This window comes from Parasteatoda tepidariorum, chromosome X1, assembly GCF_043381705.1.
Source record: "Parasteatoda tepidariorum isolate YZ-2023 chromosome X1, CAS_Ptep_4.0, whole genome shotgun sequence".
NCBI lineage: Eukaryota > Metazoa > Arthropoda > Arachnida > Araneae > Theridiidae > Parasteatoda > Parasteatoda tepidariorum.
The window spans coordinates 29,220,730-29,247,844 of NC_092214.1; the positions used below are offsets into that span (position 1 = coordinate 29,220,730).

The window sequence follows — 27,115 nt, forward strand, 5'->3', positions numbered from 1 at the left end:
TCCTACTTGGAAAACCAAATTCGTGCTGCCACGCTACCCCCTCGCAATGTGAGGGAATTGCAGGATCAGTTGGTGAGCGCTTGGTACCAGATACCTCAGACTACCTATCAGCACCTTGTGGAATCAATGCCACTGCGGGTGCTAGCAGTTTTGAGGGCTAAAGGTGGTCCTACATGCTATTAGCAGGGTGGTCATAATGTAATGGCTCTTCGGTGGATATAACTTAAAGAAACGAATCGTCAAAAATAATGTACAAAAGTTAGTATAAAAAATTAAAGCAAATAAAACAGATTAAAAATTCAGCCAAAACAAGAAATTTTGGCGGAATTTGACGAGGTACTTAAATAAATAATTTCTGAAACTTCCACACAAGAATGTTTTTGAACTATGATCTTGATTACACGTTTCTATACTGTTAAAAATTTTGGAGCCGCCGAACCATAATTATCATCCAAATTTGCCGTAACTTTAATGTAATGCTAATTTTAGCCAACTCATCATATTTCATAACCTTCATTATACGTTACTGGGACTCAACTTAAACTGAAACACGGTTTGATTTGACCCCTTAGCAAGGTCGTAGTAAATTTGCACAATTTTATGGTTCAAGGTAACAAAAATATGGTTCAACGTGGAACCGATTTATCGGATAGTAATATCTGAGCTGTGTTTATACAATATTCTTAATACCTTTCCAGAAGCATCAACCTTGATGTATATAGGTATGACTCCTTAGTATAATTTTCTATGAAGTTCTACTTGAAATGCATCTAGACAAGGATCTTTAGTACTCATTTCCAGAAATATTTCCAGATTCATTCCTCTACTTAGATGCATATTGTTTTCAAGCACCCTTTTCTTAAAACTTCTATAAACTTGAACTCTGAAGTAGATTCGTCCTGAAAACTTAGTTCTTTTTCGAAAAACTTCTGCTCATAATTGCGTCTGGTCAAGACTATTTAGAAGCTATTCCATTAGCTTCAGATTTGCAATAACTTTTATGTTTGTTTAGAAAAAATTTCTTGTTCTAAATTGCATTTAAATTTTTTGGTTACCGATTAGCTATCAATAACAAAACTCATGATGTTATGCATAATAACTGTCAACATTATAGATCTGATTAGAGAAAAATATCAAGATAAATTTTTAAATATAAATAAAAAATGTCGATTTCCTGTTCCAAGGACGCATTTGGTCTGCTATTAGGTATAGGATTTATTTATTTCACTCTTTTATATGAAGTGGTTTGCTGCCAAAGAACGAGAAAAGTAACTGAATGAAAGAATTCGTCTAAAAATAAGAGCTACTAAATCTAATTCTCAAAAATGTTATCTACTCTTATACTTTGTTTTGCATTTGATGTTTTTTTTTCTTTGTCCACTATGCGATATAATGCAGATTTACATGATCGTATTTTTAACGCGTCTTTGAGGTATACACGATATTCAACAGTATTGGATTCAACCTTTACCGAGAAACTATATCGAGAGAGTCCCAATTCATTCAAATTAATAGTTTTCAAAAATTTACAACAAGAAGAAGATTACAGTTAAATAAAAAAAAAATTTAATTCATGTGACATGGCTTAAATTTTTCCTCCTAGAGCTCATGGTTTAGTTCAAAATGCTTTTGACAGATGGCGTTGCGAATACCAAACCTCTAAATCAAAGAAAATAATTAAAAATAAAATTACAACGTGTTATATTATTTGTGATTTTGGCTGATGGTCGATATTTTGAAAGTATTGGAATATGAATTAATTTTTTAAAAATATATTGAAAAGTTGTGATGTGATTATCAATTATTATTATTATTATTATTTTTTTTTTTTTGATTTACATGTTAAGTAGCAGTAATGCAAATCAGTCAAAAAAAAGTTTTGAACTGAAACCAGGAACTCTCAGAAATTTTTTTTATGTTATATCTCAGAAATTTGCTACAGGTGCTTTTATTTTAAAAATTAAACTTTTCCTGTGCTGAAATATTTGAAAGCTATCTGTCTAATTTAGGACACCCTGTATGTAGGGTGATCAATAACTAGGGAGCCAAAAGCCATAGACAATAANTTTTATTTGCATGTTAAGTAGCAGTAATGCAAATCAGTCAAAAAAAAAGTTTTGAACTGAAACCAGGAACTCTCAGAAATTTTTTTTTATGTTATATCTCAGAAATTTGCTACAGGTGCTTTTATTTTAAAAATTAAACTTTTCCTGTGCTGAAATATTTGAAAGCTATCTGTCTAATTTAGGACACCCTGTATGTAGGGTGATCAATAACTAGGGAGCCAAAAGCCATAGACAATAAGATTTCATTGATACTGTGAAAATTATAATCAAGTCAAAAGTATTTACTGTCATTATTGAGGCATTTATAATAATGGCATGAGTTTCAGTCAAAAGCATGGTCGCAGTAGATTGTTTTGAGAACTATTTGGAACCACTTGTTTCAATCTCTGACCTACCAAATACAGTCATATTATACGGGAACAAAAGCAAATTGTAATATAAGATAGAAGATTTTCCACTTGAATTTCCTAATAATAATTTTGGTTGAATTAGCCATTGATCATTATCGTGCTGATTGCGTGTCATTTGTTTGTTGACTTCAGCAGACTATATGCACCATCTAGCGCTCTCTTTGTCAAAGAATTCTTTACAGGCAACTAAATTTTACTTCCAAACTTTGCAAGTACTATTTCAGAGTTAGATATTCATACTAATACATGGCTTTTTGTCTATTGAACGCCCCAAGAAAAAATTGTTTAACAAAAAAAAAAAAAAAAAAAAAAAAAAGAAAAAAANCCAAGAAAAAATTGTTAAAAAAAAAAAAAAAAAAAAAAAAAAATTGAACTAACCATGTTTGCGAAATATGTTCCAGACAAATACTCTTTTATTATCAAATATCTATTAAGGAAATTATTTTGACTTTATTAGTGCTTTTAATCATGGCATCTCAAAGAGTAGAAACATTAGCTATGGAATGGATTGGAACAGAATATCTTAGAGAAATTTTACAATATACTAGAGAACACGAGCGTGGAAAGCCTCCCGGAATAGTTGAATCTGCAATAGTTCTTTTTGTGATAGGTAAATAAACATTTATTGCTCAGTTTTACCTAATAACTTAAGTAGACTAGAAAAAGAATAAAGGTGGATTTTACTTTTTCCCTTTTATTTCATTCATTCTGCTATGCAATGTTTTGTTTTATAACTGTCATTTTTATAGCTAATAAAAGCAAAGCACTTTTAGAAAATAGAAGATGGAATTGAGTTTAAAGGCACTTTTTTTCTTTCTAGAACTCCTTTAGCATATTCTTAGAAAATTCAAGATTTTTATTAGAATAGTGAAGCTATTTCGTTTTCAATTTAAACAGCAATTAATAACTAATAAGTAAATGAAAAAAGTTATCCAAGTATCATTCACTCACCAGTTACGTTAATTTTTTAAGCAAATACTTCTCAGCGAAAATAAATAGCTGTCTTCTTAACATATACAAAAAACATTTTCTCTAATACAACATGGAAACAGAAACCTAAATTAAAATGTCATGTTTTTGCATTAAAAGCGTATTTAGTAGTTAACAGTAGCAGCGTGTTTTCAAAAACTAAAAGATTTCACTTCTTAGCGTTCCAAGTTGGTTCGAAAGAGTATGAAACTATGAAACTAAATAAACCGAAGAGAGTTTCTTAATTATTCCATAATGTAGCAACCAGAACTGGAAAATGTTTTTTCAGTAACAGACCTCACAAGAGTGCGCTATCGATGCTGAAAAAGCGTGATTTCAGAAACGAGATTCGACAAAAAGTCCGGGATAATTCATTGAAATTGAAGCCAGAATAGTTCTTCCAATTCAGAAGTGTCAAACCAGAGAGGAACTTCAGGAATCGATATAATTGTAAATTCCATTAAGGAAGTTTAAGCAATTTTTTTCTATAATAAACGATTCCTGTCTTGATAGCTGTATTTTGCTAAACAATGTTGCAACTTTACACATACTCTCACTACAATTGAAATATGCTTAGGATCAATAAATTCAACCAATTTCAGTTTACTCCCATCTTAAGCCGCATAATATTGTCAGAATATCTAAAATCATTATTTTACAGCAGCTAAAAAAAGTTTCGAATATGTTTCTCAATATCTTTAGGAATCTTTTTCTCGTTGGGGATAGGTAAAAAGTTAAATATTATATTTTAAAATACACCATTTCAACTGTTAAGATTTAGCTTTGAAATAACATATGTTTTTAAAACAAATGTCTTTCATTTCTATGTTCATAATTTTTTTTACTTTATTGTGCATTTGCATAATCTACGTAGTTTGTGCAATGCATTAAATAAAATAAATTTTCAATAAAAAAAGATTAAAAAAATTTAAATATTTTTCAGGTTTTGTATGGGCAGAAATAAAGCAACTTTGGGAAGCTGGATTAAAAGATTATCTATTGGACATGTGGAACGTGGCTGACTTTTTCACAAATATGCTTTACCTCACTTGCATAGGCTTAAGGTTTTCAGCTTGGATAATAGTAAAGATAATTTTTTGTATCTATATTTTATTCTCTTTCTTAACAACTTGAATAGAATTCGTAAAGCTCTCAAATTTATTTTATCTCCCAAACAAATAAACCAATCTCTAGAACTCGATAAAAATCATATGGATATCACTTTCTTCTTTGCATTTAAATCTAAATAGGATATCCCTTAAATGATCGATGATTTATAAAAGCAAATATGAAGAAGCCATGGGAGGTAGTGTACGGTTTACTGCGTTCTGCATAGGAAACCAGAAGGTTAAATATCAGCAAGTTTCAAAATTATCCAACAGACTGGACAACAGATGGCACTGCTAAGAAATGTTATAAAACAATGTTTTTGTAATGAAAACGCTGTCAGATATTGCTGGGAAGCGATAATTAATTGACCACTATCAAATCAGTCAAATATTATAAAAAAGGTAGTATTCAAACTGTTAACTGTGAGAAAAATCGTGTATTGACTGTTTTTCTCTAATACGGTTAAACAAACAGAATTTTATCCGTGTAAACTAGGCCCATAGCCATTGAGAATCGAGAGCATTTTCCTCTAAAGCTCGAAGCTAAGACATGTGATAAAAATTAAATCTCTTGATGCCTAGCACGACAACAGGGTATGCTTAATAATCTTATAGGGTTAAGTGGGTGGTGAAGACCTTATGAATACACTTACTTCCTTGCAGCTGGATACATACTTTTTACTGAAAGAGCTAATTTGTCAATCTCATGACCAACTGAACGGGGGTTCGAATTCCAGTTTCGACACTACAATATTTCCTTCATACTTAAAATACATGAGAAGTTTCCAGCGATCTGCTATCCTTAATTGATGACCTTAAACTATTGGAATGCGGAACACTCAATCACACCATAGAGCTGCTTAGCACAAAGAGTCTAGTATTTCTCTTCAGTCACGATAGATGGCAACACTAGGTAAACAAATTAAGCCACATTCCACTGTTCTCTTAGCAAAACATAACTCAACTACAATCTCTCAGCCTAACTGCAATATAAATTACCTAACGAAAAGCCTAACATAATCTAACTCCAATGTCTAGCTAAAATTTTATTTTTACTGTTCTGAAACTATGCTAGTTGCAAATGGTCACAAAACAGTATAGATTTATATTTACATTTTCTTACCCCTACCAGTTGCAAACAATTTCAAAATTGCAAAGGTAAAGAAATGCTCCGAACCGTAAACTTTACAGTTAATTGGATGAACAGGGTTAATAGCCGGCAGTAGTAAGCGTAAAAATTTTACAGTAATTTTAGAATGACAATTCTTACATTGCAACAGACAGTTTGCGTCAACATTGTGGTTAGGGTGAAATTTGCAGACACCTCAGTAAATATTTCTGTTGGATCTTTCGAAATGTTGCAGAAAACAAAGTTTATAAGTATTTCATCAGCAGAGCCATCTGTTAGAGAAATTCGTAACTTTTTTTGAAATTCAAGGAGAATAAAACTGGTTTATTTCTTAGAACATAGCAAATCGTACAGTTCTTCCGTTTCACTTTCATTAATTTTCTTTTTTGGGGGGGATCATACAAAGATTATATAAAGATTATATAAATGCATTTATGAATTTAAAGATTGAAAAAAAAAGCCTTTTTTTCCTTCACAAAATTAATACGAACAGACAGAATGACACGAACTAGATAATCACGCTTAAAATTCCTAAGGAATTAGAAATAACTAAAATGTCTATTAACTTCCTATTTCTACTTTGAAACATCAGAAAACTATAAAAAAAAATTTCAGTGTTAGCTCAGATCAAATTACTCAGCCTTTTGGAAAGAAAAATAATATTTTAAGGAAACGTTATAAAACTTATATAACTTTATTGACTAATATAAAGTTTTCAACTTATATTAACTTATATAAACTTTATATAAATTCTTTTAACTAAACGGAATTTTAACTGCGAACAAAAAATTTTCATGTTATTTAAATTTAAACTTAAATTAGAACTCAAATTTAAGTTTAAATCTTTGTAATGCTCCCACCTTTGCTCCAGTACCAAACTCAAATTTCTCATATGTTCAATATTTTTACTACCAATTCGTTTAAAAATGCATAATAAAATAATATTCTTAACTTTCCTAAAATGCAGAAATCCTACTTCATTCAGTTTTCCAAAAAGTATCAATTTCATTCAATTTTATAAAACTTCAAGTAAATATCGCTTTTTAGATTGTAGACGGAACAAATATTGGAATTAAATTGATTTGAGAATCATTATGATTGTACCAATAATATCTGAAACTTATTTTTTTCATGTATGTAATTTAATGGAAGGTACTTATGTGTACGAAATGAGACGTAATTTATATGTAGATTCAGTGAAGGGTGGTAAACGAAAAAAAAAAAGTAAAGTAATAAAATGAATAATTTGTTATTGTAGATTATTAGTATAAGATGTGTGTTTAGAGAATAGGAAATAAAATTTAAAGCTAGTACTAAAGAATAAGTTAAGCAAATAAATCATTATAATAGCTTATACAAGAAATACTCCTTCACAAGAATAAGAAAATGAAAAGAAAGCACGTGGAACTAACAAAAAATCAATACTAAACGTTTTTGTACGGCTTCGTTAAAAGCATTTTTCTGTCAACCTGAGATAATATTTTTCTTACAAGCACTTCTTAGCTTTTTCAGAACAAACATGATTATTTTTAATTGAAGCATAATTGATTTATGTATAGAGTATAACGGTTTCGGTTTTCTGAATTAAATATAATTTAAGGGATACTTCAAAGAGATATTTTTACCATGAATGCACTAATTTATCAAATTATATAAACGCGGGAAAATTTCACATCAATATTACTCTTTAAAAATTTGATTAATTTATTTACAGCGATGCAATTAATTATTTTGAAAAATTAGGAAGAAAAAAAATTATTTCTTATAAATTAATGCATAATCACATTTACTTTTCGAGAAAGTAGTAGTATCTTATCAAATGTTTATCTTATTTTAAAAAAAAACAATCGATTAAAATAGCATGCAATTTAAAAAAAGCTGCAAAAAATGAACTGGTTTAAATACCCCTCTCCTTTAAAAAACATTTTAAAAGAAAATAGTAATAATGAGCAATGAAAAAGTAGTTACATGAAATAACGAAAAAACTCTTACAATTGGTATTTATCATTATTTTTAAAAAACTGATAGAAAAGAAGGTTTATCATTATTTCTTTGAAAGCAGTTATAGAAAATTGTGTTTATCCCCCTTTTCTCTTAAAACAATTAAAGACTATCGTTTTTCTTTGATTTTCTAATCATTTACTTATAACAAAGTAGTCATTACGTATGTAAAATTTCGTTTCATTTTGACGACTCCTTCTTGGTGCGCTGATTTTCTCACAGATAAATATTTATAATGCAAACGAAAGATAGATAACACTTTTATTTATTTAAATTATTTTGCAAATTTTAGTTTGAACACTCTCTTTTTTTCGGCGCAAACAAGCAACAATTGTAACCGATTGCTGTTCATATTCTGCAAGTGCGCGCGAATGTAGAAAGTTTCTTATTGTTTCAAAGGCTGAGAGATCTTTCTCAAAAGTTGGCACTGGTTGTAGTTCCATTTCACTCTCGACATCGGCACGTCTTCAACTTCTGTTACCATTTTTTGGAACAACACCACAAGCGTAAACATCAAATCTGCTGTTTGATGTATTTCCCTAAATTATTACAAATCCTAATTTCTTTCTTCATCGCTAGCGTCAAGAATTACTATGTTTTGAGATTCGATTGTATAAGCATTTTATTTGATATTTGGTAGCTAAATTAATTAAACATCAAGTAAATAGTAAAGTTTCAAGTAAATTAAGATGCATAACTATGCAAAGATGTGTTTATTCTTCTAAATGTAAGAGTTTTGAATTCATTCATATTTCTCAACTTTTCTTTTTGATTGTACGATTGATATATTTAATGTATTCAATACATTTACTCTTTATAAGGTTCGGCGAGAAGTTTCACGTGGAATTCATGCTTATATACCACGGGAAGATTGGGATCCCTACGACCCAATGCTAATATCTGAGGGTATTTTTGGTGCTGCAAATATATTTAGGTAACATTATATTACTATAAGTATGTATGGGGTGATGATCAAAATAATGGAAAACACTTCTACACTAATTTTATGCAAAAAAAATTTCTTTTAGCAACAAATGCTTTAGAAGATTTTATATGGCAAAACTGTTGGTGCAATTTGAAAGATCATGCTTGAAACTTTCAGAAATGATGTTATTTTTACAAATGCAAAGTTCGGATTGACCAAAATGAGTATTGGAAGTTAATTACTTTTTCTAGTCTTAATATCAGCAATTTTAAAATCAATCTATCGGATTGCGAGATTTACACAAGAAGGCTTTTTAAATTATAGTGATATTCGGAAAGGAAATCAGTTTTTTATTTCCTACGCTTATTTTGTTAGATGCATATTTTGCATGGTTGCAGGTTGCTATTTCTTAAAACTTCAAGCATGAACTTTCGAATAGTGCAAACAGTTTTGCAACAAAATCATCCAGAACATTTGCTGCTAGAAGAAGAAATTGACTAAATAGAGTGAGTATAGAAGTGTGTGTTTTCATTATTTTGATCAACCTCTCTATATCTCTATAAATATATTGATGTATGTCTATAATTTTTCAGTCTAGACTCCTTTGCTAAATTTTTTATGCTTTGATAGTATTTCAGTTTGTAATCATTGGTAAATCTTGATGAGTTGTTAGTATATGTGTGTGAGTTGTTGACATATTTTTAGTATTTATTTCTATTGATAGAGTATTTAAATGAGCTAAAATATATAAATTATTTTTTTGCGCAATTTTAGTTTCTAACATATTTATAAACTTCAAGTACAGTTTTATTTTTGAAGGTTCTTATTAGATTTTTGTTAACACTTACGGAGTCTTCAAAATCGAAAATTAATCGAATTAATTAAAAAAAAATTTAGGAGGGGGAAGCATTGGGATTCTGCTAAAATTTCTCTGCGTACATAAGTGCAGCACATTTAAATAAGTTTGAGCGATGCATTCCACACCATGTAATTTTAGCATTTATCTCTTTTAATTGTTAAAAAATTCATACAATACTGTACTATGATGAACTAAAAATCATTTGATGGTAAAAAGGCAAAGATAATGATTTGATTTAATGTAAAATGTCGCAATCTCGAAAATTCTTATTTGAATTTGAAGAAAAAAAAGTTTAACGTCGGCAAAGATCAGTTTTTATCACGACTGCGAAAAAATAAATAATATACATTATTTGTTACTTTAACGAATATTAACATATCTGGCGAAATGAGTGTTCCAAGAGGTTACATAATGAAAAAATAAAATAAATAAAAAATTTAAAAAAAATGTAATTAAATTTTAAGATCTTTTTTTTTAAATTTTACACAAAATATTTTGTATTAAAACTAAATTTCTAGCTCTACGATTTAAAAAAAAAAGAAAACCAATACAAATTGTTTGAGATGTTTTTTTTTTTATATAAAGTAAGTTCTTACACATATAAATACCTATAGATGGCGCCAGTAAAATAGTTTTGCATTACCTTCTTTTTTGAGAAAATAATATATTTTCCTTCCAAAACATATTTTTCTTTTCAGTTTTCATATAATCAATTTTACATTTTTTCCCCAATAATGCATATTTTTTTTCAATGTAAAATAACAGTATCATTAGTTCAGGGAAAAAATATATTGAGAGGAAAAAGTATATAGAGAGAGGGGGAAAAAAAGATACGTACTAAACAAATGAATATAATATATCGAATTCACAACATATCGAAAGTATATTAGCTCGCGTTTCCAATGCATCGAAATAGGATATCCGTTTCGTTTTCAAAACAATTTGAAACAATATTATTAAATAAATTTCTTTACGACGACAGAAAACTTCTAAGAATATATATTAAACTTTCTTATTCATGAGCAATTTTAAAGAAATTTTAAGAAACAGAATAAACTTTCATATTTTTGTGAAATAAGAAGCTATAAATAATTTAGTTTAATATAAAACAATTCCTTAAAAAACTGCAGGTAGGAATGAAGCCTCTACTGAAAAAGTTTAAAACTTAATTCCTTTTTGCATGATTGCAATTTTGAAAATATTTAATTGGTTAAAACTTTAACCATTTAAGAACATTTTGACCATTTTTTAAAAATCAAGTAAATATAATAGAAGGTATACCAGCAGACATTAACTTGTTCAGAAATAAAAGTTGAAAAACTTCTTTTCTGAGATATTTAAATCCAATTAACACAATTATTTTTGATAATAATAATTGCCAAAAAGAAACGCGTCAGAAAGGGATAAACTTTCTAAATCGTACGTTTGATGGTTAACTATTTTTATTAATTATGTTTTTAGAATTTCTTTAATACATTATATATCTTCGATACTTATTTATTGGAGTAACTCAAATAAAGGAGCTAAAATCAGAAATTAGCCTTTTAAATTCGGTTAATAATAAATAACCATTGATTTTAAAATGAACAAATATTGATATTTCATTAATTTTCTTTTTAATTAATATTTTTTTAATGCATGTTGTCTCTTTTAGCTTCTTGAAAATGGTTCATATCTTTTCCGTGAACCCACATTTAGGACCACTGCAAATATCATTAGGAAGAATGGTTTTTGATATCATCAAATTCTTTTTTATTTACTCATTAGTACTCTTTGCATTTGGATGTGGAATGAATCAATTATTGTGGTATTACTCAGATATAGACAAAGAGCTTTGTTATAGTGGTCCTAATGGATCTATGAATAGTAATTATGAACAATCATGCCTTATATGGAGAAGATTTGCAAAGTAAGCAATTACTTTATTGTTTAATATATAAAATTAAAGAAGGAACTATGTGGATCAACTTAATCAAAAATAAGTGATTTTACTAAAATATGGTCTTGTTGCTTTGCTAAATAAGCAGAGTGCTTTGCAATGAATGCCCTTAATATATATTTTTCAAATTCTTATCAAAATAAGAACTAAATTGTATACACATTGAGATTTGCAAATAATTATTTAATTGGGAAAGGAACAAAAATACGATCGAAATATGACAAATCACACTACTGGAACGCAAATTTAAGAAACAAGACTGGTTAGATTTTGAGAAGAAACAGAGTAGAGTTGAAAGACGATTATTAGAAACACTTTCAAGTTTCAACCATCAATTGAACCTGGTTTGATTTTATTACATCTGCCTTTCTCTTTTGTTAATTTTCTTTGTTAAATTCTTTTGTAAATTTTCTTTTCTGAAAATTCGATAGCATTTTTATTTTTTTCCTTGATTGCATTTTAATTTGCGATCCAAGTGTACAATTTTTGTTTTCATTTTTTATACAGATATTAGATGTGTAAAGGGTGGTCTTTCCGAAACTCTCAATATGTAAAAGTTACGCTAATCGAGAAAGAAGTACTCTGTATGCAAGAATAACGTATAAAAATCTGTCGACTCTAATATAATTCCTTCTTTATTATTATTTTCAATTTTCAGTGTTTGAAAAAGTGTTCAGAGTGTGCAGAAAAATAATTTATACTTCAATGGAATCAATAATGTAATCTTCTTTCTTTCTACAAGAAAAGAAAATTTTCTATCGTTTGTTCATGCATTCGAAATAAATTTTGATTTTACAACTTATTTAAATATTTATTGCTATAAATCTTACATTCTTTCTCCAAAAATGTTTAATTGTATTAAAAGCATTAGTACATTTATTAAAACAAAAAACATGATTAAGACTCAAATGAAGCTTTGCTAGAATCTGTCAGAATGTTTCAAGTAGTAAACTCGAAAATAAAAGAACAGAGGCATTAAGTTCTCAAATACTCTTGAATATAATTTTTTTCAACTCTTATATAATCCCGATACTTAATCTTTTTAAACAAATTGATTCAAAAACTCAACCAAAAAAAAAAAAATATTACTTTTTTTGGAACTGGTTTGAATTGATTTTTGAACCAATCACTTCAATTTTAAAACTGAAATTTTTGGTAAAGATTTTTTTGTTTCTTTTCAGTCTATTTGAAACATCTCAGAGCTTATTTTGGGCGAGTTTTGGATTAGTTGAATTAAAAAATTTTGAGCTTACTGGCATCAAAAGTTACACACATTTCTGGAGTTTATCAAATGCACTTGAATAAATTTTTAAAATCTTATTTAATCCCGGTACTTAATATTTTTAACAAATTGAATCAAAATCTAAAATAATAAAAGTAATAATAATAATATTACTTTTTATGGAACTGGTTTGAATTGATTTTTGAACCAATCACTTCAATTTTAAAATAGAAATTTTTGGTAAAATTTTTTTTTTGTGTGATTCTTTTCAGTCTATTTGAAACATCTCAGAGCTTATTTTGGGCGAGTTTTGGATTAATTGAATTAGAAAATTTTGAGCTCACTGGCATCAAAAGTTACACACGTTTCTGGAGTTTATTAATGTTTGGTTCATATTCAGTAATAAATGTTGTTGTTCTTCTCAACTTACTGATTGCCATGATGAGTAGTTCGTATCAAATTATTTCAGTAAGTATAATTTAGTTATTTTTTACGCATTTATGCTTTTTTTTGTTTTTGTTTTTGAAATAACTAATATATCACATTAAAACTGAGTATTTAAGAATACTTGTCTTAAATTTTGTTTAATATCTATATTTATATACATCTATTGCAAATTTTTGAAACAAACATGTCATGATTAAATACCTATCCTCAATTACAAAAGTAGAATTCTATTAATATTTTTGATTATTAATTGTTTTTAATTAATAATTAAAATTGACTAAATAATTAAATGAATTATTATTTAATAACTTTCACTTAATAATTAAATTAATTAATAACTGTTTTTAATTAATAATTAAAATTTAATTTTTTACTAGAGTATGTCATAAAGCATCTCTTAAGACATCTCATTCTCAAAAACTGTCTCCATTTAACAATTAGTTACTATAAAGGGCTTAACACTTTTTAAATAAAGCTTTCACTTTTTCCATATATAAGATGTAAATACTTTTAATAAAACAAAACTGAATAAGAAATTTCAGACCAACAAATCACTTAATAGCTCGTAATTTTTACGAAATTTAATAGCTTGTTTAGAATTATTTATTGAAAATATGTATACGCTATGCCTTATCGTACGTGACCTTTCCTACAATTGAAATGTATACAATTGAAATGTATAACTTTTTAATTATAAATGAAATCATTACTGGAATTTTTTAAAAAATTTATGAGCTAAGTTTAAAAAAAAATATACTAGCTAAAACACTTTTGTAAGAAAAAACAGTTTTTTTTTATTTGTTTGTGGGGCAGTTTCATATCATAAAGCATCTTAAAGATCCTCTATCATATCTTGTTAAACTAAATCTTTTCACAATTATATGTTAGGTTTTTTTCTAAGTAATCAAATGTGGTTATATTTATACATTTAATAAAATTAAAATAATAGAATAGGCGTATCAAGGTTGCGAAATTTCCTCTCTCTCCAAACTTTTCATCTCTATGTTGCTATGGTTTCGGCAAATGCAGCTTTTTTTCCTCTCCAGGTATATTAAAATTTCTTACTGATACCAACTTGAGTGAGAAAAAAAGCTATATTTTGCCGAAACCATGGTAATGGAGAGGTGAAAAGTGTGGGGTGGGGAGTCGTCCATCTTAGGGACGCCTATTCTATTTACAAAAAGTACATAAGAAGGCTGGAAATTGTATTGAAAGTTGCAGATTGGGAATTTTGATATCTGAAGATTTTATCCCTTTCACCGTAGTGAGCTTTAGCCGACTTCTTGAATTAACTGATGGATGGTAATCAAAAGGAAAGGGATTGAAACTTAAAATTTTATTATATAGGTAAATAGGTATTGTATCTGATTTATATTTTTACGATGAGCCGAATGCAATCAAACCAAATGCGATTAGACCAATAATTCAAATGTCATTAAGAATTTGTGTAAAACTGTTCTCATTTTGGCTTTTCTATTTCAAACGTCCTTTGGCATATATGTCATCTAACTTATTTATTTGATAAACTCTTTGTTAGGAACGATCAGATGTTGAGTGGAAATTCGCAAGAAGTAAACTTTGGATGAGTTATTTTGAAGATGGATCAACAGTTCCACCGCCTTTCAACGTTTTTCCTACTCCTAAATTTTTTGGAAGGTTTTTGGCTTGCAAGAAGAAACCAGCCTCTCATTCAATCAAAGTAAAAATATGATAATTATTATAAAGAACATATTTCCCAATTTTAATTTATTCATTATCAATGCAATTTAATCAGGGTTTGAAATTAATGTTTGTCTATCTATCCGACATCATTAAAGTTTGTCTCAAACCACCATTAAGCAAATTGTCAGTGATTCTCCGAACCAGTTAAGGAATGATATGCTGTTTCGGTTTCTTTGAATTTTAATTTTCTGTTTTGGTTTTCCCAACAATGCATATTTCTTCATAATTGTGAACGTTGCACATTCTCTGTATTGAAATTTTTCTTTGAATTTTATTTTCTTTAAATTAATTAATTTTTTTTTAAAAAAAAGATCTAATGGAAGCATGCAAACTGACTAGTGAAAATGCATGCGGACCAGTAATAATCTTTAATTACCAAGCCTTTGTATCAAGGATTAAATTGTTTTAATTTATGAGCTTGATTTTAATATATGAGAATTCTCATAAAAAGTCACTTTCAAACCGCCTTCTGTACTATATGCTTGTTTAATGATTTATGTACATTCTTTTTAGCTGGAAAGTATCGTTAAAATATGAAATAAAAATAAAATTTTCCTTTTTACTGTTTTTCATTATTTTATGTAACTATAATTTACCTACATATCATTCCCTCAGTTGCCACTACTGATGAATTAAAATAAGACAAAATTTTTTCTCTGAAAGTAAGCAATAAATTTTGAAATTTGTATTTTTCGTTTAAAAATATTAAAAAATCGAATTCAGAAAAAGAATTTTAAATTTAATTTTGGATAACACAAATATTTCCACAGCATTATTTTAAATCTCCAAAATTATCACAGAATTAAAGCTATTAAAAAAATTCTAATGATTTACAAACACCAACATAGAAAAACATTGCAGCATGTTTTAAACTTAATCACAGAAACTTTAACAGTAGAATACATCAAAGAAATTAACATTTTGCTATATTTATCATTTGCTTGTGGCTTAGTTTTAAAATAAAATAAAATAAAATGATACCTAAAATGAATAATTTTAAGTTGAACATATTTGTATATAATTGTTTTAATAAAATCCACTTAAGCCTTACTACTACTTTTAAATGCTAATTAATTTGTCCCTTTATTACTAATAAATAAATTTAGGGAATGATTCTAGAAAATTAGCTATTAAAAATGATTATTGCTTGAAATATTTTTTCTTGCTCTTAGTATAATTATAAATCAAAACATTATTAGAAATCGCAATTAACGCTCATTTTTTTTTTCAATTTCATGAACTTTAAAGTACATATTTCCGAAGAATGACCCTTATATAAATAAACTAAAATAATCAATAATCTGTTCTATCTCATTTTCGACCACCATCTATTAGCTCTGTCTGTATTTCAATACGTTCTTTCAATGTTGAATATCACCACAAATCTCGAAGTAATTGTGAGGGTAATCATTTTATAAAAAGACTTAACAACACAAATTAGTGATTCGGTAGATATTGTTAGAAATTTCCTGGTAAAAAATGGTTAAATAACAATTTATTTAATTGTTATTTTACCATATTCAAACAAAACAGTTTAATCACCATAAATAAGAAGGTAATGAAACTGTTAACTGTGAGAAAATCGTTTATTAACTGCTTTCACCTAATACGGTTAAACAACCAGAATTTTATCGCACCTACTAAGCCCACCTAATGACGCCATTTAGTTCCTTGGAACATATTATAACCGAGAGGACTAATCTGTCAGCATCATGATCGACAGAGCTGATGTTCGAGTACCAGCGTTGACATCACAATATTTCCTCCATTCCCTTCCACACATAAGTAGTTTCCAGTGTCTTGCACTCCTCAATGTCCATTATCTAAGGAAAAGCCTAACTCCTATGTCCAGCTAAAAGTCTTTTTTATGACTTTGGAACCATGCTAGTTGTAAATGGCTAAAATCATATAGTTTTTAAGTCATAGTTTTATAACCATACTAGTTGTAAACGGTTTCAAAAACGCAAAGGTAGGAAATGTTCTTCACCTTAAGCTTTATTGTTAATCGGGTGGACAAACTGCTGCCGATTATTTTAACCTCATTTTAGAATGAAAATTCTAACAGTGTATTGATCAAGCAATTATTTTTATGAAGGAAAATTAGCTTAATTATTTGTATGGTAAGTAAGTATTAGTATTGGTAAGAATTGGTTTTATCATATTTTGCATATTTTTTCCTTCAAAGTTCTGTTGAGTTATAGAAGCAATTTTTTTAATGTCTGTAATGGAACTAACATGGAATTTAATACTTAGTTGAAAATGTTATTCATTGATAGATACAAACATTTATATTTTTTTCCATCATTGTAAAAAGAAGCTAGTCTAATATCATAAAATACAGTATGTTGTAATGCTATGTATGTAATATCATAGAATTTTATGCATAATTCAAAATTTTAATATTTTCAGATTGCTGAAATTTCTCTGAAAAGTCATACCAAAAATAAATTGGTCCGGTATAAGGATTAAAATAGTGTGAATTTGAAACCAGTTGAACACATAACTTACTCACAAAAGTATTAATAAGGAATTAATATGATAATTATTTTCATTTAATTCACAGGTTCAATATTTTATAGCATTTATCATCACACACATTCTATTACTTTTCATGATACAAATATAGAACTCTTTTTCTACTTTGAGTTACTAATATAGTTAGTAAATAATAAAGGAAGTGATATAGAAAAATACACTTGCTGTAAATTATGTGTGCAATATTTTTGAAATAATCTTTTCAAAAGTTTTGATTAAATTTGTCCTATTTTCGATTCAACAGTTAAACTTAAGAAACTGATAATCTTTTATGTTCTGTTCAAAAAATTTCAAATACCACAGACAGAAATTAATTAAATGCTTTATAACTGCTTCAAAAATGCATTATTTGAAACTATAATGTTTTTGAAATCCAATTTGTTTTTCTTTCTTTTTCTAGTTTAAAGAAGGACTTGAAAGAGATGCAGTTTACAGGGTGAGAAAATTTTTGATGAAATATTTTTGTTCATTCGAACCTTGCCTTTCATAGAAATGTTAATGGATTTTTCACTCAATACATTGCTTTTAATGGTTGCAATGTAATTAAGAAATTCGAAATTAATATTAAATGGTTCCCTAAAAATGTTTTGTTTTAAATCATATTCTAAAATTCTGATTCTACAGGCTGTAACTTATTATAAAAGAGGAGAAAAAACTGGTTGCAAAATTACTTCCTTTTTTAGCTTGTTTTCGTGAAAAGCAAAATATCTATGACTGCTAAGAGTTATGGATACCACTGGAGAACAAATTTTTTGCTGTATTTGTACAAATACTTGATCTTGTCTAACTTGGATGTGGGGGTTTTAAACTTCAAAATAGTTTTGCTCTTAAGGCAACAGAAGTTTTTAGGGTATTTTTAGTAAAAATGTGCAAGTTTACAAAGTTAAACAGAACAAGGAGTTGCATAAATGTTCTGATTATTTTTTAGGGGAATTAGGGTAAATCATCAGGATTGAAATTGCGTCGGAAATTATGCCCGGAAATGTCGTCGTACGCAATTAGGGGTGCTTCTCTATTACGACTTGTTTTGAAGCAAACGAAGATACAGTTTATAATAGAGAAGTACCCTAGTGGCATATGATGGTATTTTCGGGCATGAGTTCTTATGCAGTTTTAATCCTGATGCTGTACATTAATTCCTCTAGAAGTTAGTGGTCACATTTACGTGATACTTTGTTATATATAACGGTTTAAAACTTGTACATTTAGACAAAAAATAGACTAAAAATGTCATATTAAAGAAACTATAGTTAGGAAAGATTTGATGCAGCAAAAAAATAAAGTTGTTTTTTAGTGTAATTAAAACACAAACTAAATTTGTTTATGAAATATGTAATAAATGCGGATTTTTTAAAAAGTAAAGAGAAAGTAAAAATTATTAATGCTTCACTTTTCTCAACTACAAACTCCTTTTTCACCTAGTAACTCTATATATCTATTATAACTATTGATAAGTCGTGTTGGTCATGGATAGGTGAATCAGTTTATTCAACAAGTCCCTTTGTAGAATGCATGGATATATTTCTCTAACACCTGACTAAAAGTGAAACATAGATTGAATTTGTTTCTTCTTAAATCGGAAACGTTACCAATTACTTAATATTTGATCAGATGAAATGAAGAAGTATTTTGAAAATTTTTAGAGCTGATTAACTCACAAAAAAAAAAAAAAAACAAAGTATAACTTAAAAAGACGTTTAATAAATTTTAAAGTAGGCTTAATTGGGGATAATATAAGATAAAAGTCTATGCTTTTACTGATTTGTTTTAATATAATTAATCAGTCTAATTTTGGGGCCAAACTAAAAATTCTGTAATTTATAATTTTGCTATGTCTAACTATTTAGATATGGATAGTATAATTATTGAACACCTATTTATATCAATGTATTTTTCCGATGATGCGAAATATTGGTTTTAAAGAAGTCTTATTGTTCTAAATGCTAATTTTATTTTATTTTTAGTATTTATGTCTACTATCATGAAAAAAATATTTGCTAAGATCGCTTGCCCATATTACAGCTTTAACTATTATTATTATTATTTTATATTTTATTTTTAAATTCACTCTCTTTTTGCTGGGGATGTATTTGGCAACACTTTTAGATTCTTTGAGAAACTTTGGCTACATTTTGCTTTCAGAAACTATCAAAGATGTCAGTTTCTTCATATCTCAAGTAAAAATGTCGATTTTAATGACAAATTTAATTTTAAGACTATTTTTGGTTAAATTAAAACAAAATGGAAGTTAGTTATTCTTAATATCATTCTAAGCTCTTTAAAAACCTTCCAGTAAAATTAAAATGAATTAATTTTTGCCCTTAGACATCATTACCATTTTTTCAAAACACCTTGGTAATAATATTTTAATGTTAGTTTTATATAGGACTCAATTATGAAAAAACCTAGTTCAATATTTATTTTGAATATTGATCTTTCAGAAAATTTAAACTTATTAATTATGCATCTTATTATCCTTGGGCATCATTATAATATTTTTAAGACTCTTTAGTGATTATATTTTTAATGTAAATTTCAATATATGCCTCAATTAAGAAAAAAATCTATTTCAACAATTATTCTGAATACTGTTTTAAAGACCTGTTTAGCTTTCAAAAAATTTGAATTTATTAAATATGTATTATCCATAGATATCATTACCATTTTTCAAAACACCATAGTAATCATATTTTAAATGAAAATTTTATGTAGAGCTCAATTATGCGAAAAAGAAAAGAAAAAAAGAAAAAAAAGCAATATTGATTCTGATTTTTGCTCTAAAGCTCTTTATAAATCTTTCGGAAAATTTTAATTTAATAATTATGTAATATTCATAAACATCAATACCAAGTTTTCAAAATTCCTTGGAAATAAAATTTTTACTGTTAAGTTTATTTAAGGATCAATTAGAACAGATAAAGCAAATTTAATACTTATTCTAAATGTAGTCTCAAGGCAGTATTAGTAGTTTTTGTCATTCAGCAAGCTTGAATTTACTTATTATTTATTTCAGTAACAATGAACTTTGTTACGATACATAATAAATACGATGAGTATGATTTTGCAACAAAAACAACAAAATAAAATAACTTTTATTTACTTTAACTAATGAAAATTTAGTCTGCTTCTCAAAATACGTAGTCTTATATTTTCATCACTTTGATAATTTTGACAGCGCAGTCTAGTAGGGAGGAAATGTAGCTATATAGATATTCCGAGGGAGAAATTTTAACTCATTATGATCCATAGAATTTTTTCTTCCTTTCCTAAACTTCAAAAAATAATAAATATAGAAAAATGAAATTTACCTCGATAATTTCTCATTCTTTCTTCAATAAAGATTCAAATATTGAAGTTTGAAACTTAGGACAACTTTCTACAACTATTAATATTGAAATCTATCTACAACTTTTAATATTGAAATTTGTGATTTTTAACTAGTGAGTAGTACTAGAGAGTAGTACTTGAAAAGAAATCTCTTTAAATCATCAAAACAGTCATGACTGACTTTTATAATTGACATTGTTTGCCCAAGTACACAAAATTTCCTATTACCTGACAATTACCCGCAAGTGATCTGAAATTAAATTTTATTTTTTGTCATTACCAGGATATCAAGTTATACCAGCATATGATTAGCAAACAATAACATCATATTTGAACAACCTCTTTCCAGACAATCATTTCTGTTCACAAACAGACAATATATTCGTATCATAAAGTTATTCAGATAATACCTTTATATACCGTTCCTTCCTTATATTAAACATCAGCAAATAAGCAATTGAACAATAATTTTAAGAAATTTAAATTATGAAAAGAATAAAGGAAGATTCCAGTTGAATAACCTACATTCAAGTAAATATAATGATAGTCAACAAACAGTTTTTAAAGCTTCTTCAAGAAAAAGGCCATTAGCCGATTTCCTTTTAACCATTAAATTCCTGAAAGTAAATAATTAAAAGATAAATGTAGTAGTTTTGAATGTCATAGTGGGAGTAGTTTTGTTTAACTTTGAAATATTTACAACGCTATTCATAACGAATATGCGTAACTGTTCCTGCTCCTTCAACTCGCACAAATATGCATTTTTTTCGGCAAATGAATAGCTTAGCACAAACAACTCTTTTTAAACTTATGCGTCTGGATATCTAAATTTTTTTTTACAGTTTAAGTGGAAATATTAGTAAGTTAAGTGCCACAAGTTTTGACTTTTTTTTTAAGAAATTAAATTTTAACATAACAATGGAGAATGTTGTATCTTAGACAGATTTCAACCTTTTTAAGTTTTCGTTTCACAAAATTTCTATGTAGAATAATGTAATAATAATACACGCAATAATAATTTTAATTAAAAAGGGAACTAGTTTTTGTAAACAATCGAAATTATTTCTCCGTTTAACCCCTTAACGATCGGTAAATTTTCAAGAAAACGGTCATAAAAGTGCCTATTTTTTTTGGCTTTCGTATTTGTATTACGTATTTGATTAGTGCTGATATCTAGTTTAAAATAAACTATCTACAATTACCTTAAAAATACCCTGGTGCTGCCATCTGGTGAGCAAAATGAGAAATAAAATGTTTTCCCGGCATAAGAAATGAATTAGTTTAATTCCTATTGACGCGTTACTACTGAACACACCAGCCCGTCAATATCGTGGGAGCGAGAAATAGAGGGCGAAACCTCACCCCGTCATTTTCACGGGAGCGAGAAGGAAGGGTTTAATAATATAAAACAAGAGTTTCCTTGTACAAACAAGTTGTTAAAATTAGTTACAGATTAAATCAATATAGGAAATATTTTCTGTTTCAGACAGTGATGAAGTGCTTGATTAGACGTTATGTGACAACTCAACAAAGAAAAGCTGAAGAAACTGGTGTTACTGAAGATGATGTTAATGAAGTAAAACAAGCAGTCACTAGTTTTAGGAGTGAATTATTTTCTATTTTGAAAACTAATGGAATGAAAGGGGTTAATAGTGCTTCTGAAGTCAGTAAGTAAAAATAATACTTTTAAAATGTGTTTGCAATTTATTCAAACTAAATTTGGCAATTTTTACTCGAAGATAAAATCCCAGAATTTGTCTTCATGAATACCGTCTTTTTTTTAAAGAAAAAATACACCAAGCAGTTTTTTGCAACAGAATTTGTTTTCTTCTAAAATGTATAACTAGTTAATATAAACAGATCATTATTAATTATCAGAATTTGAGTTTCAAAATTATAAAGAAACTATAAAAATTCTTCATCATGAAGATTTCATAATTATTTCTCAATTCTTTTTGAAATTAAATTAACCAAAATTACTATAAAAAACTATTATATTAATTTAATTTTACAATAAAAATAAGTAGTCAATTTACAACTGTCTGAAAGTTTAAAAATGTAAGCTCTGCATATTTTAAATAACTGATTTGATACATTACAATTTAGCAGGATTAGGTATCCCAGAATTACAGTTTAAAAGTTATTCCGTGTTAAATCATTGATTACATTACATTTACATATTTTTCTTTAATCTTACTAACTTACTTAACTTACTTTCAATTGGACAAAAGACATTTTTTCCACAACGTGACAACATGACAGCATTTGACAACATGAATGTATTAATATTTTATTTTATAACCGTCGTTGAACAGCCGACCCAATTTTTGGGTTCACGACTACTAATGTTCAACTGCGTAGTCTTGTAATTTTGAACCCAATCCAGAAGACGGTTGAACTCCTGGATCAAGTATTGGGTGAAATTTGCCTTTGTGGAGGACTTTTTTGATGAAACTAACCCGTATTTACGTTACATGGAGAGGAAGACCACTAGAACTTCCCACGGTTAGCTTGATGACAAAGGGACTCTAACCCATGATCCGTCTACCACTGAGGATATTTCACGTCAGCACTGTGATCGGTGCAAGCCGAATACGGAATTTATATCGACCAGCCATTGCTGGGATTTGAACCCGGTTCACCTCATTGGAAGACGAACGCTCTATGGATGGTGTTTTCAATAGAAACGTAAACAATGACAATCTCGAGCTCGGCACCTACTCTAGTTCCGGTTAAAAAGTTTGCAGCTGCTTACTACTTGTTATTCTGATAGGCGATGTTTTCAAACGGATAATTTTGTTTTCAATAAAATAAATAAATTAGATAATTTCTGAGCTCAAATCAGCCATATTTCATAAGATATTAATGTTAATATGTAATTCTGGTGAGTTTGAAGTGAAAATTTGTTTTAGTTTTTTAGAGATATATTGTTAAAAAAGGTAACATGGTTGCTAGATTTTGAATAACTTTTTTTGGCAGTCTTGATATGGCCTCTTTCCATAAGTTTATTACTGTTTGCTCTTGTTGCAAGCTGTGCACCATCTTACGTTAGTGTTAACACTTTTGGCATTGTAAACATCAGTATTGTTAGCATTGTAAACACAAGTAATAAGTAATCAAATACATTGTTTGCAAGAATCTCAAAACACAATGATGCCAAATGGCTTTAAAATACAACGGAAACAGTAACCCGGAAATTTAGGCGGTGCCGAGCTTGCAGCGTTCCCTAGTGTAGAAAACACCATCCATACGCTGAGCCACCATCCCTTATATATTAATATTTCATTTTATAGCCGTCGTTGAACAGCCGACCCAATTTTTCGGACCTACGACTATTAATATTCAACTTCGTAACCTTGTAATTTTGAATCCAATCCAGAAGACAAGGGAATTTCTGGATGAAGTATTGGGAGAAATTTGCCTTCGTGGAGGACTTTTTGATGAAACTAACCCGCATTTGCTTTACCTGGAGATAGAGAACATATTGATATTGTTTCTTTCCTGTCATTCATCCTTTTGCAGAGCACACGCTCGATGAATGATATTATCTTGTTGTGCTATGCAACTCACCCCATAACATCCAAACAATATTACCCAGAACATTTCATTGGTTGTCGAGGACATATTGGAAAAATGAATATTAGATCCTCATATTAAATCCAAAAGAAGTTTAAGCGATCGCAAGGCTATCATACTAAAAGATAATAAAGTGTTTTATTTCATTGAATTATGACAATAATATAAGTACTAAATAAATTTATTTCCGAAAAAATTTTGCAAAACCCTATTATTTTTTCCCGTGGCATAATTTACTTTTAGTCCATATAAAAAAGCTTTTTTTATTGCGCTGATTTTTGAAGAAAACATTTTCACTTTTTTTTAGTCTTTTCATTTATTTTTTGTTAATTTTATGTGCATGGTCAATTTCAATATGAGCTTTCTTGAATCGTGCAATATTTGTCAAGTTTATAATGATACTTAAGTTGACAAATTCGTGATTCTTTATTTTATCAGTTTTGTTAGATTTAATTTTTGCTCAACGTGCAATTTATGGTATGAAAAAAAAAATTATATGAAATATTATGGTATGAAATAAGAAGTTATTTTTTAACATTTTACTTATTTCAGGAATCACATTCTGCATTTTCATTGAAAACTGATTAATTGAAAAGCCATTTGATCACGATAACATTTGATTAAGGGTTTCGATATAGCAAGGCTAGTTAGACACAATACTTAGAGAAAAAATATTAATATTTTATCACCGTATCCAAGCGTAGAAATGCCTCAAAGTTCATAAAATACAAAGCATTTCTATAAATACACGAAAAAAGTATTTATATAAACCATATATTACAGTCACTGGCTAGATTATTAGACGTAATATAAGATTCTTTGTAAAATCTTAATTATCAGGTGATACAACTTTATTGTTTTTACGTGGATGTAACTGGCTTGCACTTGTTTTACGTTCGTGTATCAATTGGTCAGCATTGTAATGCAATACGGTGAAAACAAATACAAATAGGAAGTATATAAAAAAATCTCCTGAATAAAATCCCATTACATGTAATTTTAAATATAAAAGTATTGCATATAAACTCGTGCAAAACATGTAATTATTAAATAACTACAATGTATCTAATAATTTCACCTAATTATTATAATATACTAATATAATACCTGATATAATAAGTATTCTATATTTATATAATATATCATTTAATTTATCCAATCGTCAAATGTATATTATATATCGTCTAATTTAACCAATTGATTTACGAACGTAAACTAGTGCAAACCGGTTTCAGTAGCGTAATATCAATAAAGCTGTATAGTATCACCTGATAATTAAGATTTAACATAGAATCTTATAGTGCGTCTAATAATTTGGGCAGGACTGTAAGAGCTTGTGTTTATATGAGTGATATTTGTCAACAAAATTAATCGCTTTTTTATGTCATTTTGTAATAATTTTGTTGCAATAATAATGTTGTAATAATTTTGTTACTTTTATCAATATTTCTAAACAAAATTTCAATTTTCTAATTTCAGTGAGTAGAAAGGAACGATTAAGAGAGCGTCGCCTTTTAAAAGACTTCAACATCGATTTAGTTGAATCCGTAATGGAAGCATTCATAAAAGACACCAGCCGTAAAACCAAATTCAGTTTGATTCGTCGACTTACAACGGGTAAACGAGAAAAAGCAAAGAAGAACTGGAACGCTATCGTTAATGCTGCTCGTGCAAAACAAAACCACATTGGGAGGACTACAACGCACAGTGGAAGTTTGAAAGAACTAAGAGAAAAGGTTTTCAAAGAAGAAGAAATTGCAACACCAAGAGGTGTTCAGAGATTTGCGGCAGCTGCAAGACGAGTTGTCCGTGATAAAGTACTACGAAGAGATTATGATAGTGTTAGTAACATTGAATCAATTGAAGAAGAAGTTCCCGGAACATTTTCTGCCAGCGTTACACCTCGAAATTCAATGCCTGATGACACCAGTAACAAATTGTACCATCCACGAAAAGCCACCCTAAGCAGAGGGGATAGTGCATACATTGACTTGGATACTGACGTTAGCTCATCGTCTGTCTTTTCTACGAGTGAAGTTCCAACGAAAGAAAGTTCCAAAGTTCAAACTTTAATATCAGCCTTTGATTCGAGCATTAACGATGATGTAAAATCCTCACCTCGAAGGCATTCGGCACCCGAAGCAAATGAAAGAGTAAATTTATCGAAATACTTAACTCAAAGAAGAAATGCGCATGCTTTTACTGAATTAGACGAAAATGTTGGATGGTTATAAAGCTCTTTAGAACTTAGGAAAAAAAGTGACTAAAATTTTTCTGAACTTTTTGAAAAATTCAAGCAAAAAGACAATAGCATCAGTCGTTGTATAAAACTGAATTGCAGAATTTTATTGTTTTGTTCCAATTGTCAAGAAGTGGTCTAAACTATACTAGAACTTCTTTAAAAAATTGTTACTCGTCTATTCTTTTCTTGAACTTCTGATATTTTTTTCTATTTTCACATAATTTTTTAGATTTTTCTCAATTCACTAAAACAATAGAAACTAGATTAAGCTTTAAAGAACAGCAGCGTGATTTTACTCTAAAATGGTCCAGACTCGAAATAGGTGCTCGCACAAAACTCGAATAACTAAAATAATACTGAATTCTCTTAAATCAATGAACAAAAATTACAGAACACCGCCTTATTGTTATTGATATGATATATAAATACAATTAGCATTTTTTTTCATTTATAAAGTGTCAGTTTGAGTTATTATTTTATGAAACTTCGAAAGTTTCTAATATTTTGGAACACCTCTACTTGCAATAAATTGTGCTAATTATCAATTGACGTGCAGTGGGTCATAAACTAAAAGCCATCACTCTAAAGGTTTCAGATCACATAAAGATCACATTAAAAACATTTTTACAATATTTTA

At 28.3% G+C, this 27,115-nt stretch overlaps 1 protein-coding gene across 1 annotated transcript in view; it reads left to right on the plus strand.

Annotated features, from left to right (window-relative positions):
* Positions 1 to 26,654, plus strand: part of LOC107457167 (transient receptor potential-gamma protein) — a gene marked incomplete in the record, with an annotated part of 43,399 nt that extends 16,745 nt beyond the window's left edge. Inside the window, 9 exon segments of the mRNA XM_071187570.1 lie at positions 2,934 to 3,086; positions 4,389 to 4,528; positions 8,506 to 8,618; positions 11,123 to 11,377; positions 12,902 to 13,097; positions 14,614 to 14,775; positions 17,734 to 17,769; positions 22,147 to 22,327; positions 25,716 to 26,654. Coding sequence (XP_071043671.1) covers positions 2,934 to 3,086; positions 4,389 to 4,528; positions 8,506 to 8,618; positions 11,123 to 11,377; positions 12,902 to 13,097; positions 14,614 to 14,775; positions 17,734 to 17,769; positions 22,147 to 22,327; positions 25,716 to 26,470 — 1,991 coding nt within the window.
* Between the last annotated feature and the right edge of the window lie 461 nt (positions 26,655 to 27,115).